The following is a 15,715-nucleotide window of genomic DNA, read 5'->3' as shown; positions in this document are numbered from 1 at the left end:
ATTTTACCAAGAAGGAGAGTGATGGAATGCTGCATCAGATTACCTGGCCTCCACAATCCCCCGACCTCAACCCGATTTGAGATGGTTTGGGATGAGTCGGACGGCAGAGTGAAGGAAAAGCAGCCAACAAGTGCTCAGCATATGTGGGAACTCCTTCAAGATTGTTGGAAAAGCATTCCAGGTGATGCTGGTTGAGAGAATGCCAAGAGTGTGCAAAGCTGTCATCAAGGCAAAGAGTGGCTATTTGAAGAATCTCAAATCTCAAATATATTTTGATTTGTTTAACACTTTTTTGTTTACTACATGATTCCATATGTGTTATTTCATAGTTTTGATGTCTTCACTATTATTCTACAATGTAGAAAATAATTTTAAAAAAAGAAAAAAACCTGAATTAGTAGGTGTGTCCAAACTTTTGACTGGTACTGTATAACATATCATTTTTATATATGAATATATTGATTATATTATTCAGCAGTTAAGTATAATCAGTGTAATATAATGTTAAGACCATGTGCAAAATGTTTGTTTGGAGTTGTATTAATTTTTTCTTTATTTTTTTTCCAAATTAGATGGCCAATGCCCAACAAAAACAAATTAAACAGGAAAAGACCGTTCTTGAGCAGACTTTCCTGACAGAAAAACAAATGTTGCTGAAAAAAGAAAAGCTCATTGAGAAAGAGAGAAATAAACTTGAGAAACAGTTTGAGGATGAGGTTAAGAAGGCCAAAGCCCTCAAAGATGAGCAGGATCATCAAAGGGAGCAGATGGAACAGGAGAAGAAAAAACTCCAGGCTATCATGGATGCCGCTGTGAAAAAGCAGAAGGATGCTGAGGAGGAGATGTGCAACAAGCAGAAAGAGATGCAGGATCTTGAAAAGAAAAGGCTTGAACAAGAGAAATTGCTGGGTGAGGAGAATAAAAAGCTTCGCGAGAAGCTGCAGCAACTTTCTACACCTAAAAAATTAGCAACACCCCACACTAAAGAAACGGAGATTCAAACTGATGAGGTCCCTGAAGATCAGCTAATTGCAATGACAATGGTGGGAACTACAAATAAAGTATTCAATGGTTCTGCAGTAGTAGACGGTGCGAAGAAAAACAAAGAATCACCATTTGCTTTTGATGGGATTAGGGAGAAGGTTCCTGCCAGCAGGCTCTATGACATTGGTATACTGAACAAAAAGGACTTTGACATGCTGAAAACAGGGAAAACCACTGTGCAAGACCTGAGCGAGACAGAGAAAGTGAAAACATGTCTCAAAGGCAAGAATAGTGTTGGCGGAGTCTTGACCCCGGCCAAGCAAAAAATGAGTGTGTATCAGGCCATGAAAGAGAATCAACTTTCTCCTGGCGCTGCCACAATGCTTCTTGAAGCTCAGGCAGCATCTGGGTACATCATTGATCCAGTGAAAAACAGAATGCTCTCTGTGGATGAAGCTGTAAAGGGGGAATTAATAGGTCCAGAACTCCATAACAAAATGCTTTCTGCAGAAAAAGCAGCTACTGGTTACAAAGATCCTTATACTGGAGACAAAATCTCACTCTTTGAGGCAATGAAAAAGGGGCTGATTGAAAAAGACCAGGCCGTTAGACTTCTGGATGCTCAGATTGCAACTGGTGGAATAATTGACCCTGTCAATAGTCACCGTGTACCACTCCAGACAGCCTATAAGCAGGGCCAATTGGATGCTGAGATGAACAGAACTTTATCAAACCCTTCTGATGACTCAAAGTTATTCATTGACCCAAGCACTCAGGAGAGCCTCACTTATCAGCAACTATTGGAGAGGTGCACCCCAGATGCAGAGACAGGCCTACTTGTGTTACCAATCACAGAGAACGCTGCACAAAGTGACAAGACCTATACAACTGAAGAGACTAAAGATGTATTCACTAAAGCAAATATCTCTGTTCCATTTGGAAGATTCCAAGGCAAGACTGTGACCACTTGGGAAATCATTAACTCAGAGTATTTTACTGAGCCACAGAGGAAGGATCTGATTAGTCAGTACAAGACCAGAAAAATCACAGTGGAAAAATGTATCAAACGTGTCATTAGTGTCGTGGAAGGCAAAGAGAAGAAGAATGAAATTGTGTTTGACGGTCTGAGGACTCCTGTCACTGCAGCTGAACTTCTAGAATCTAAGATCATTAATAAAGACTTGTTCAACAAATTGTATAATGGCAAAACAACTGTCAAAGAAATCTCTGAGATGGAGCGTGTTAAGAAAGCTTTAAGAGGAACTCATAGCATTGCTGGAGTGATCGTTGAGTCAACAAAGGAAAAAATACCATTCTATCAGGCTGTAAAGAAACAGATGCTCTCTCCCGAGACTGCATTGACTCTTCTTGAGGCTCAAGCTGGGACTGGATTTGTAATTGATCCTGTCAAAAATCAGAAGCTCACTGTGGATGAGGCTGTTAAATCAGGTCTTGTTGGCCCAGAGATGCATGAAAAACTTCTGTCTGCAGAGAGAGCTGTTAACGGGTACAAAGATCCCTACACTGGAAATAATGTATCCCTATTTCAGGCAATGTTGAAAGACCTTATTAAGAATGACCAGGGTATCCGTCTGCTAGAGGCTCAGCTTGCAACTGGAGGTATAATTGATCCAGTCAAAAGTTATCGCATCCCACATGATGTTGCCTGCAAACGTGGATATTTTGACGATAAAATGTACAAGACCTTGAGCAACAACACTGATGAAACTAAAGTATTCTTTGATCCTAACATGTGGGAAAATGCATCGTATGTACAACTCATGAACAAATGTGTCACTGACAAAGAGACTGGTTTTCCATTTCTTCCACTCTCAGAGAAAGCAATTCAAAAGTCAAAAGAGGAGCATTACAAGTCAGAAGAGGATCATCAATACACTGAGGTCCAGATCAAAGATGCCCTGAATCAGGCAACTATGGAGCTGCAGTATGGACCTTTCAAAGGAAGGAAAGTCACTATTTGGGAGATCATAAACTCTGAATATATTACAGAGGAACAAAGAATCGAGTTGATTCGACAGTACAGAACTAGAACAGTGACTATTGAAAGAATTATTACAATCCTTGTCACAATGGTTGATAAAAAGGAGACCAAGAAACAGGAAAAAGAACAGGCCAGCTTTGAAGGGCTTAGATCAACTGTCACTGCCAGCTCATTGTTTGAATCCAAAATAATTGATAAAGCTACATATGATCAACTCCAACAGGGCAAAAAGAAACCCAAAGAAATCAGTGACATGGACATAGTCAGGAAGTACTTGCAAGGAACAGATGGACAGATTGCAGGCATCTATATGGGTGACTCAAAGGAAAAGGTTAGCATTTATCAAGCAATGAAGAAGAATATATTGAGACAAACTACAGGTATTGCATTGCTCGAGGTACAAGCAGCAACTGGTTTCATTATCGATCCTGTCAAAAACCAGAGGTACACTGTGGATGATGCTGTGAAAGCAGGAGTTGTTGGTCCTGAGGTTCATGAGAAACTTCTTTCAGCTGAGAAAGCAGTGACTGGTTACAGAGATCCATACACAGGCAACCAGATTTCACTCTTCCAAGCCATGAAGAAGGAGCTTGTGCTACGAGAACATGCCATTCCCCTGTTGGAAGCTCAAGTGGCCACAGGAGGAATTATTGACCCAGTCAGCAGCCACCGTGTTCCAAATGATGTGGCCTTCCAACGTGGCTATTTCAATAAGCAGATGGCTAAGACCTTTACTGACCCCTCAGGGGATATCAAAGCCTTCGTTGATCCTAACACTAATGAAAGTTACACCTATAAACAACTGCAAGAGAAATGCATAAGAGATCCAGATACCGGTCTGTGCTTCCTGACACTATCAAAGGCTGAAGCTCAAACTCCAGTGGAAAAGTCCTACGTATACACAGAAGAACAGGCACAGACAGACTTGACTAACACTCAAGTGGATATCCCTCTTGGGACCTATGCAGGGAAGGTAATGACCCTATGGGATGTCATTGGGTCAAACCTGCTCCCTGAGGAGGAAAAGCTAAGGCTCCTGGAACAGTATCGCCGTGGGCAAATCACAAAGGACAGAATGATCATCATCGTCATTGAAATCATTGAACAAAGGGAGATACTGAAAGTAGAGCAGAGCATGTCCTGTGATGTAATCAGACGAAGAGTCACTATTGAGGAGCTCTACAGTTCTCGCATTATCGACCTTCAAACATACAATCTGTTGAAGCAAGAGAAGAAAACTATCCGTGAGGTTATGGAAATACCATCTGTAAAGCAGTATCTTTTTGGCACTGGCAGTATTGCTGGAATCCTCTCAGACTCCCCCTCTAAGGTCAGTATTTACCAGGCCATTAAGAGAGGTCTCATTAAGCCTGATTTTGGTATCAGTCTCCTGGAGGCACAAGCAGCAACAGGATTCATCATTGACCCTGTCAAAGATGAATTGCTAACAGTTGACGAGGCTGTGCGCAAAGGGATAGTCGGCCCTGAAATCCACAACAAACTTCTTTCTGCCGAGAGGGCAGTCACTGGCTACAAGGATCCTTACAGTGGAAAAGTAATCTCTCTCTTCCAAGCGATGAAAAAATGCCTTGTTCCTGAGGACTATGCCCTAAGGCTCCTTGAAGCCCAGGCTTCCACTGGAGGCCTTATGGATCCAGAATACTACTTCCACCTTCCCACAGATGTTGCCATGCAACGCGGGTACATCAATAAGGAAACATATGACAGGATCACTGATCCAAACAGTGATGTACAAGGTTATGTTGATCCAACCACAGAGGAGAGACAGACCTATGCCCAGCTGCTGAAGAGATGCAAAGTTGATAAAGAGAGTGGTCTGCAATTACTTTCACTGGCAGACAGAAGGCTGCTTTTCAAGGGTCTCAGAAAGCAAATCACCTTGGATGAGCTGCTTCGTTCGCAGATTATTGACCAAAAGACATACAATGATCTCATTGAAGGCCTTATCTCAGTAGAAGAGGTCAGCAGAGAAGTGAAGAAGTACCTTGAGGGCACAAGCTGCATTGCCGGAGTATATGTAGAATCCAGCAAAGACCGCCTGTCCATCTACCAAGCAATGAAAAAGAACATGATAAGACCCGGGACAGCCTTTGAACTTCTTGAGGCTCAAGCAGCAACAGGATATATAATTGACCCAATAAAAAACCTGAAGCTCAATGTCGGTGAAGCTGTTAAAATGGGAGTCGTTGGTCCAGAGTTCAAAGACAAGCTCATCTCTGCTGAGCGTGCCGTTACAGGCTACAGGGATCCGTACTCTGGCAAGACCATCTCTCTATTTCAGGCCATGAAAAAGGGTCTCATTCTGAAAGACCATGGCATTCGTCTATTGGAAGCCCAAATTGCCACTGGTGGGATCATTGATCCAGAAGAGAGTCACCGCTTGCCAGTCGAGATGGCCTACACACGTGGTCTGTTTGATGAGGAGATGAATGGCATTCTTACAGACCCATCTGATGACACTAAAGGCTTCTTTGACCCTAACACTGAGGAGAATCTCACTTACCTGCAGCTGATGGAGCGATGCCTGATTGACCCGGAAACTGGACTTGCACTTTTGCTGTTAAAAGAAAAGAAACGTGAGAGGAAGACATCCTCCAAATCATCTGTGCGTAAACGTAGAGTAGTCATTGTTGACCCAGAGACAGGCAAAGAGATGTCTGTGTATGAGGCATATCGTAAAGGACTTATTGATCACCAGACCTACATGGAGCTTGCAGATCAGGAGTGTGAGTGGGAGGAGATTACTATCTCCTCATCTGATGGTGTTGTGAAGTCCATGATCATTGATAGAAGGTCTGGCCGACAGTATGATATTGATGATGCCACCACAAAGGGCCTCATTGACCAGTCTGCTCTGGATCAGTACCGTGCTGGCACTCTGTCCATCACAGAGTTTGCAGACATGCTGTCCGGAAACATAAGTGGCACGAGATCTAGGTCATCCTCCTTTGGGTCCACATCATCTCACTCCAATAGCCCAGCCCCCTCTATCAAACTCCCAGCAACAATATGGAATGACCCAACAGAAGAAACTGGCCCTGTGGCTGGAATACTGGATACTGACACATTGGAGAAGGTGTCAGTCACAGAAGCCATGCACAGAAGTCTTGTGGACAATATCACAGGTCAAAGATTGCTGGAGGCTCAGGCTTCCACTGGTGGCATCATTGATCCAAACACTGGAGAGAAGTTCTCAGTTGCAGATGCAATGAACATGGGACTTGTGGATAAGATCATGGTTGACCGAATCAACCTGGCACAGAAGGCCTTCAATGGATTTGAGGATCCCAGAACCAAAACAAAAATGTCTGCTGCACAAGCATTAAAAAAGGGGTGGTTGTACTACGAGGCGGGTCAGAGATTCCTGGAAGTACAATATCTAACTGGTGGTTTGATTGAACCAGAGGTCACTGGCAGAGTTCCACTGGATGTTGCTATCAACAAGGGCACCCTAGATGCACGTACTGCACAGAAGCTACGAGATGTCAGTGGATACTCCAAATACCTCACCTGCCCCAAGACAAAGCTTAAGATCTCATACAAGGATGCCATGGATAGAAGCATGATTGAGGAGGGTTCTGGTCTGCGTCTGTTGGAAGCCTCTTCTCAGTCAAGTAAAGGTCTTTACAGTCCTTACAGTGTTAGCGGTTCTGGGTCAGCATCCGGTTCCCGACCCGACTCAAGAACTGGCTCCAGGTCAGGCTCCAGACGAGGGAGCTTTGATGCCACAGGCTCTAGTTTCTCCACTAATTTATCTTCCTCATCCTTCAGCTCCACAAGCTATGGGCGCAGATATGATGCAGGATCACACAGCGGACTTAGCATGGATGAGCTAGCACAGGCCCTGACATCATTAGCAACGGGCAGGAACTGCAGTTCTGAACAGAGAAAATTCACCATAATACAGACCAATTACTCGCCAGTTGCCTAATTCTTATTAGAAAAATAGACTACCTTTATTCTGCTCAGCATGTAGTTATTATGGGGCTTTTCAGCAATATATTATAATTATTTTTGCTGGCTTTAAGTTAATTTTGTCAATATTTTATTCAGTTGTACATTTTCAAAGTACATTTTCAGTTGCTCTGTTTTGTATTGTGTCTGAGAAGTCTTTTTTTATTTTTATTTACTTTAACTGCAAAGTTGCATTGTTTATATGCTTACGTAAATAAAATAAATAAATAAATTGGTCATTTAGCAGACGCTCTTATCCAGAGCGACTTACAGGAGCAATTAGGGTTAAGTGCCTTGCTCAAGGGCACATCGACAGATTTTTCACCTAGTCGGCTTGGGGATTAGAACCAGCGACCTTTCGGTTACTGGTACAACGCTCTTAACCACTAAGCTACAGAAGAGCTGTCTGTATTTAAACTATATTTTTATTTTTAGCAACTACAATGAAATTCATAATAAAGTTTTCAGTTTTAGACATATTGACATTTTTCTATTTTTAAGTCAGCTTGTTATTAATTTTCATTATTCTTCATAGTTACATTTTCTGACTTTTGAGTTAAAATTATATTTTGATTTAAAATAAATTATTCTGTTAAATTCCATTTATCAATTTTTATGGCAAACCAAATTAGATGTAAAAGCTGTTAAACTGACGTCTGTACATGTGTATATTTGGTAGGAGAAGGTAATTTAAAATATGTAGAAATAGAGAGGAAATCTTCCAATCTGCAGAGCAGAATAAGGAGTCACAGAACAATGAATTCTTATAACACTGGAAGAAATGCTTCAAGAAAACCAAGCTTCAAGATCTTTTCTCATCTCAACTACATTGCCGCTAATACTGTGCCAATGTCTGGATTCTACCTATCCCCTGCTTGTGATATACAATGGACTACCAATCAGTTAAAACTATGCAGTCTTTATACAGTCAAGTATCTGTATGGAGAGAGCATTCCAAAGATGGCAATCCCAACATAATAAAACATGGACAAACACACTTGAAGTAAAAGATGCCCTAAATCACCATGAAACACCATTGGACACCACTGGTCTCATCTAAAGCTGAAATAACTTCTCAGCAGAACCATTGCTTCTCTAGACTGTTTTGAAAAGTAAGTGATTAAATATTTGATTTGATTTGAAATTTTTTGCCAGACACGAATCTTAAATAAATTCTGTATCTTCAAGTCATTTTTTCTTCATTTTGTTTTGTCTGTATTTTACTCCCTTAGCTATCTCCGCTCCTACTATTTCCTGAGACCCTTGAGTCAAAACGAAGAACTTACCTGAAGTAAACGGCAACGTTCACACTCAAGACTACACCGAGATACATTTACATAATTCATTTTAGCCTTTTTATTTTTCAGCCATTTATTAACAAATAACTCTGAAAAGGCAGATGTTGATGTTTATTAAGCAAAACATAATGAATCACTGTACTGCCTGTACCTTTGACCCTACACCTGCTTACTAATATATCAGATCTCAAACAGTAACAGCCCTAACCACCACCACACAAACCACAATTGCTGTATTCAAATGTTGTTGTTAGTGCCTGCATATTCAATGCATGAAAGGGTTGCATAGACTACAAGGTGTGAATAATACTGTAAATTGAGTGTTTCACAACTGGAAAAATATGGTTATTATCAGGTATTTCCCAAGTTGACAGTCATACAGTATTCATAACCCATCAATACCCTTTTATTTCAATAGAATAAACTAAGAACATTTGTACAAGGCTAAGATTTAAATAAATGTTTATCACAAAAACAATTATAAGTTTTGAAATGTATAAGACAAAAATCTTTACTGACTGTATTCTATGTATTTGAAAAATGTCTTTAAGCTTTGTCACTTGTTGCCTCCTGAACCAGTGTTCATTTTCCCAACACAATTGCTTGTTTTGTTCTTCCTTAGAAGTACTTTCCTTTGTAAATCATCATGTTCTATCGCAATATCCATTATATTTTCATTTGAGATATTTTATTTTTGCTTTGCATGTTGTACTAACTTGGTTGAATAGGTGCAATACAAATAGAAGCCTTTAAAATGGTTTGAAGGATGTACTTTAAAGTTGGGTTATCAGGCTAAATGGTATATTGAAAGGGTGACATTGTATTTTAATGTTAACACATTACAGAATGTGAATAAACTTACGAGGTATCAATACGAAATGCAATGCCTTTTGAGTATTAATTTTTTTCCTAATGCAAATATTTTCGAGATGCACTATGCATAAATTGCGCATCCATTTCCTGGTTGTTAAAATTCATAATGGTTCGCCTAATTTCAGTTTATTTGACAAAACAAGCAGGTATAGAGTAGAAAACATTGTACCATCTAAACCGCTGCGAAATATATTTTCCATAACCAACAATATTGTATTTTCAGCTGTTTGAAGCTGGTGTACAAAACCGAAAGTAAAAGATGCAAAAAAGAAACTTTTGAACAGGAAGCATAGAAATATCACACGCTGAACAGATCTACCGCTTCTTATAATTGCTTTCAATGAGAATGACAGATCTATAACTTACATTTCTATGTGAATTTTGTCAGCTCGCCCAATAAGTTACATTGCAGCTTTAATTCAGTGGAATTCAACACAAGAATAAGGGCTTTATGGATGAAGGTGTAATAGGAGATACAGTATTTTAAGGTTTGAATCCATTTCTCTTACACAGTTGTCACCTCCAGTAATGTATTGTACTCATAAAACACTATACATGCTAGTAACTCAGTTACCCTTGCTCTTAATAGCTTTCCAATTCTTCTGAAATTTTTATGGTTACAGACAATAATACAATACAAAGTTGTGGAACTCTTCTCTCTTTACATCAGCACAAGTGAAATTGAGCCACATAGTTCACATCTTATCTAATCCTTTTGTCAGTTACTGATGTTACTGTTCACAGCATAAAATGAGGTGTTAGAAAAGGGGAAATTATTCTGTGTCATTGGCTAGATTTCCATCCAATTGGCGACAGATTCTCATGTGAATATTCAAAAATCCGTATTAAGAGAATATGTGCATTTCCCACCAGTTGTGTTCCCACCAAACTGACTTGTTGCAGATAAGAATCAGTGCATGGTGACATAGTGCACACAAAATTTACTTTTTCGCTGAAGTTTTCATGTACCGAATAAATATCTAAAGTTCAATCTATTTTCATTGCATTTTTGACTCTAGTTTTGTTTTTTTTAAACGTTGCGTTAAATAGCAAATTTGCCTACTCTGGTCTTGGCAACAGCTCGCAGATACCGTGTGAGTAGGCTGTATGGGTAGGCTAGTCTACATTATGAGATTATTATGAATAAGAGCGAGAATATGTTAATTTGTCAAACGGCAGTCAAGCATCGATCATCATGTCACCAGAATAAGACCATCAATATTTATTGGAAAGGAGCATCAAACTCATCACTGTGCACTTTTACCGACACAAAAAGATCGCACCATGTCAAATGAACAAATGATCTATAAAATTGTACGTGATTTTTTTTTTACAGTATGACTTTACTCGCATAAAAACTTTGGATGGAAACATGGTTAGAGTTAGAATTTAGTCTTGCTACAAGTCATTATTTTAGGAAGTGTATGCTCATGTGTGTTAGCACTGCATATATTTTCTGTTTGTATTTTTGACTTTATGTTTTGTTTACCCCATATGTAACTCTGTGTTGTTGTTTTTATCGCACTGCTTTGCTTTATCTTGGCCAGGTCGCAGTTGTAAATGAGAACTTGTTCTCAACTGGCTTACCTGGTTAAATAAAGGTGAAAAAAAAAATATATATATATATATATATATATCATTTTTTTCTTATTATGATTTAAAGACAGAGAAACAGAATCTCTAGCAGAGAAACACAAACACACTGGATGATACACCGACATCAGGTCACGGACTGGATCATGAATACTGGCACAGTGGATACATTTGGGTTGCCCAATATCAATTGGACTGGTCCCAGTCCATCCCTGTAGTATGCTAATCAAGTTGAAAGCACAAAATATTGTCTCAGACGGTTATCATGCTTATGATTACAAAAGCTTTTCTTGCAGATTTTGTGTCAACACTGTTTTGTACAGGGCATCATGCATCAGCCACATGGATTTACTGATTTTAGAAATTAATCTTAATCTTAACTATATTTAAATATTTAATATTTGCTTTTCACAATTTCTTGTTTATAGGGAGCTATAGGTATCATCTTTGCCCATCGGGAAATACATATCACAGTTATTATTTTTTGTATTGAAATGTCAACTATTCATGTAGTTGTACATCTTACCTAAAATCATAAGACTCAACATTACCCAAAAGTTTTTTTCCTCAGGACACTCATCAACTGCTTGAGGTCTAGCAATGCAGCTTATATTGAGAAAAAGGGCTATAGTGAAATGCCTTTTGGCAATTGTCCTATTGGTTTGTTGCTGTATGATACTCAGTCGAACCACACGAATCTGTTACCAGACACTGTGCCTGCAGGCACGGTATAACCCAGACTCTCTGAGTGGTTTGATAAGCACTTCAACTCTTCTATGCATCTGTTGAGAGTAATGTCAACCTGGCAGCTGAGACCTTCAAGTGGTGGAAGGTCAGTGGCTGTTGTCTATTAAATATACATTTGAATCAAATGAAAATCAATATACACTTATACACACTAATATATACTAATATAGTTATTGAGTACCTAAACTATACTTACAACTCTGAGAAATACAGTAGGCCTACAGTAGATGCTCAAAATATGTATGGCACGATTCACATGAGAAAGATGTCAGGTGCATGACAACACACCACTTCTGTACCCAGAGAGTGCCATGAATCTAGGTAATGACATCAGTCTGTTACTGATTCCCTTCAAAATGAAAGACTTAGAGTGGCTCTTAAGTGTTTTCACACACAGGTCTATCACCTCGTAAGTGAACACTAGTTTCCACCTCTCCCTCCCACACACCCATGTGGGATGGAACTCTCTCTCCATTGTACCAGGCAATCAATCACAGCCTTTATCACTTGCAACTGCTGTTAAAACATTCCACAAGTGATTATGTATAACCATTCTCAGTTTAGCTTGTACTTGGATTGAAAAGACTCTGATTCTGAAATGTCTGAATTATCTTCTCATAAAATGAGAGAAGACATAAGAGAAACCAGTATTTCAGGGATGTCTAAATGGTGCAGAGTCAGAAACATGATAGAACTTGTCAGAAATAAGTAAAAAAAGATCTGTGTCAGACACCCAATGACAGAATTGTAAAATGTACGGTGGAACTGATCTGGTAAAGACAGCAAGTTTGACTTGGCTCCCCACCCATCTCTCTGACATGCATGACAGCCCCCACAAAATGCCTGGCTTGTTGTGTCATTGGGTGTTGGTTGTTATGGTCTGTTTCAGCTAACTGTTGTCTAGAGCGCATGTGTCAAGAGCAGAGTAGGCACATTTGCTATTTAATGCAACAGTTTTTGTGACAGAGCTATCGGTTGAAAATGTGATGAAAACACATTGAACTTTAGATTTGTATTTGGTACATGAAAACTTAAGTGAAAAAGTACATTTTGTGTGCACTACATCATCACACACTTATTTTTATGCGCAACAAGTCAATTTGGTGGAAACACACCACTGGTGTAAAATGCGCATATTCCCTTTATACAGGTTTTTGAATATTTGCATAAGAATCTGTTGCCAATTGGATGGAAACCTAGCTATAGAAGCATTGCAGATTGCGCAATAGAAATGTAAAGGTCATTTCCGATTGAGTGAATGCAGTCTATGCTAACATGAGAACATTGCCTTTACATTTCAATCACGCTGTAGAGCAATATGGATTCAATAGTGCCCTTTTGTGTCAACTAGCTCTCCCACATTTTTGCTTAAAGGTGCTACACATATGATTTAATTTTTTTTATTTATGCATTGTAATTTTAGAAAATGTCCATAATATATCTGGCGCTAATAGTGGAATGATAGTTGTTTCACAGTATTAGTGTTGTGATTGGCTGTGATATTCACCAATTGATTCCTCAAGCTAGCATCTGTTGTCAAAATGTTCTGACTTTGTGGCTGGGTTATCTAGTGGAAAACGCTCTGTCATTTCCTGGTTGCTAAAATGTGTTATTGAAAAGATATTTCACATCGATTTAGATGGTACAATGATTTTCTACACTATTCAGTGCTTGTTTTCTCACTGAAATTGAACGAACAGTGTAGAATTTCTGCAACCAGGAAATGACAGAGCGATTTCCACTAGATAAAACAGCTAGAGTTGGACTGTAGCGTTTGGAAGTTAGCCATAATCTTTCACTGTACTTGGATCTAAAGAGTCTTTAATAGTTGTGCAATAACCACTATAATTTTCAGAGGCAACTTTTTCCTCCCTTCTTTAATATTACGCAATTTCCCTTTCACTGCTGAGGTTTATGATGTCAGAGAGTAATACAACTTGGACTCGGACTCGGAGCATAATTATAGATAATTATGGTTATCTTGTCAAAGTCTGTGCACAAGTGGAGCTGATGTGTCAGTGTAAAACATGTGTCTATTTGACTTTTCTGAGTGTTCCTACCCTCAGATCAGAGAGACTGCCTTGCTAAAGTGTGATCTCTCAGCTCTGTGATTTTCATTAGAATTAATCTGTGTCTGAGAAGTGGGAAGCTCTTCCAGTGAAACCTTTACTCTTTGTTCTCCTGTGGTCTGTCACCTCCTCCCCCAAAACTTCCTAGTCCACACCCAACTTTTAAAGAACATCCAGCATTCCAACATTCCAGCTAAGTGATAAGTGATAAGATTTTGGCAGATTCACTGTGTGAACATCCACCTTGAGGTTATTGGGAAAGTTATTTGGAAGCCTATGAGCAGTACAGTAAATGTATCATCGACAGCAACAAGGCATGGACCTCACTCACCACCTCATGGGTGTTTCCGCTGCCTGGTTTCTGCTTTATGTTGATTGGCCTGCATCAGCAAATAATCCCCATCATCCTTGAGTGGGGTCACATTGATTTATTTAGCTAGTGACTTTTTATGGAATAGCCCCCCAAAATATCCCCCAAAAATGTCCCCCACCCCCCCCAACAACCTCAACCTTTATTTAAGCTTCAATAAACTCTGTTGAAATGTTCATTGAAGATTTAAGGTGAATAAATGTTTAGTTTAGTCTTCTACTACATTCGGAAAGTATTCAGACCCCTTCACTTTTTCCACATTTTGTTACGTTACAGCCTTACTCTACAATTGAATAAATATATACAAATTACACACAATACCCAATACTGACTAAGTGAAAACCGGTTTTAAGAAATGTTTGCAAATGTATTAGAAATAAAAACTGAAATACCTTATTTACATAAGTATTCAGACCCTTTGCCATGAGACTCGAAATTGAGCTCAGGTGCATCCTGTTTCCATTGATCATCCTTGAGATGTTTCTACAACTTAATTGGAGTCCACATGTGGTAAATCCAATTGATTAGACATGATTTGAAAAGGCACAACTGTCTATATAAGGTCCCATAGTTGACAGTGCATGTCAGAGCAAAAACAAAGCCATGTGGTCAAAATGAATTGTCTGTAGAGCTCCGAGACAGGATTGTGTCGAGACACAGATCTGGGGAAGGGTACCAAAACATTTCTGCAGCATTGAAGGTCCCCAAGACCACAGTGGCCTCCATCATTCTTAAATGGAAGACGTTTGGAACCACCAAAACTCTTCCTAGAGCTTGCCGCCCGGCCAAACTGAGCAATCGGGGGAGAAGGGCCTTGGTCAGGGAGGTAACAAAGAACCCAACGATCACGCTGTCAGAACTCCATAGTTCCTCTGTGGAGATGGGTGAACCTTCCAGAAGGAAAACCATCTCTGCAGCACTCCGCCAATCAGGCCTTTATGGTAGAGTGGCCAGACTGAAGCCACTCCTCAATAAAAGGCACATGACAGCCCGCTTAGAGTTTGCCAAAAGGCACCTAAGGACTCTCAGACCATGAGATGAAACCAAGATTGAACACTTTGGTCTGAATGCCAAGCTTCACGTCTGGAGGAAACCTGGCACCATCCCTATGGTGAATTAGGGTGGTGGCAGCATCATGCTGTGGGGATGTTTTTCAGCGGCAGGGACTGGGAGACTAGTCAGTGTCAAGGGAAAGATGAACGGAGCAAAGTACAGAGAAATCCTTGATGAAAACCTGCTCCAGAGCGCTCAGGATCTCAGACTGGGGCAATGTTTCACCTTCCAACAGGACAACGACCCTAAGCACACAGCCAAGACAATGCAGGAGTGGCTTTGGGACAAGTCTCTGAATGTCCTTGAGCCAGAGCCCGGACTTGAACCCGATAGAACATATCTGGAGAGACCTGAAAATAGCTATGCAGCAATGCTCTCCATCCAATCTGACAGAGGTTGACAGGATCTTCAGAGAAGAATGGGAGAAACTCCCAAATAAACAGGTGTGCCAAGCTTGTAGCATCATACCTAATAAGACTCAAGGCTATAATCGCTGCCAAAGGTGCTTCAACAAAGTACTGAGTAAAGGGTCTGAATACTTACGTAAATGTGATATCTCAGTTTTTTATACACTTGCCAACATTTCTAAAAACCTGATTTTGCTTTGTCATTATGGGCTATTGTGTGTAGATTGATGAGGGCAAAAAACTATTGACTCCATTTTAGAATAAGGCTGTAACGTAACAAAATGTGGAAAAAGCCAAGGGGTCTGAATACTTTCCGAATGCACATACATTACCATCCTCCAAAT

The 15,715-nt window shown here is 39.9% G+C and overlaps 1 protein-coding gene and 1 long non-coding RNA gene across 2 annotated transcripts in view; both read left to right on the top strand.

Annotated features, from left to right (window-relative positions):
- Window positions 1–15,715, top strand: part of LOC121553928 (plectin-like) — a 131,396-nt gene that overhangs the window by 91,805 nt on the left and 23,876 nt on the right. Inside the window, 1 exon segment of the mRNA XM_045211666.1 lies at window positions 573–6,929. Within this exon segment, the coding sequence (XP_045067601.1) occupies window positions 573–6,929 (6,357 nt within the window).
- Window positions 7,292–9,138, top strand: LOC121553930. The gene is made up of 2 exons (XR_005997595.2): window positions 7,292–8,073; window positions 8,194–9,138. It is a non-coding gene; the product is annotated as an uncharacterized LOC121553930 (long non-coding RNA).

The sequence above is a fragment of the Coregonus clupeaformis genome, chromosome 38 (genome assembly GCF_020615455.1).
Source record: "Coregonus clupeaformis isolate EN_2021a chromosome 38, ASM2061545v1, whole genome shotgun sequence".
NCBI classification, from domain to species: domain Eukaryota; kingdom Metazoa; phylum Chordata; class Actinopteri; order Salmoniformes; family Salmonidae; genus Coregonus; species Coregonus clupeaformis.
The sequence above is the reverse complement of the archived record's forward strand: the minus strand, read 5'-3'. Positions and strand labels throughout refer to the sequence as shown.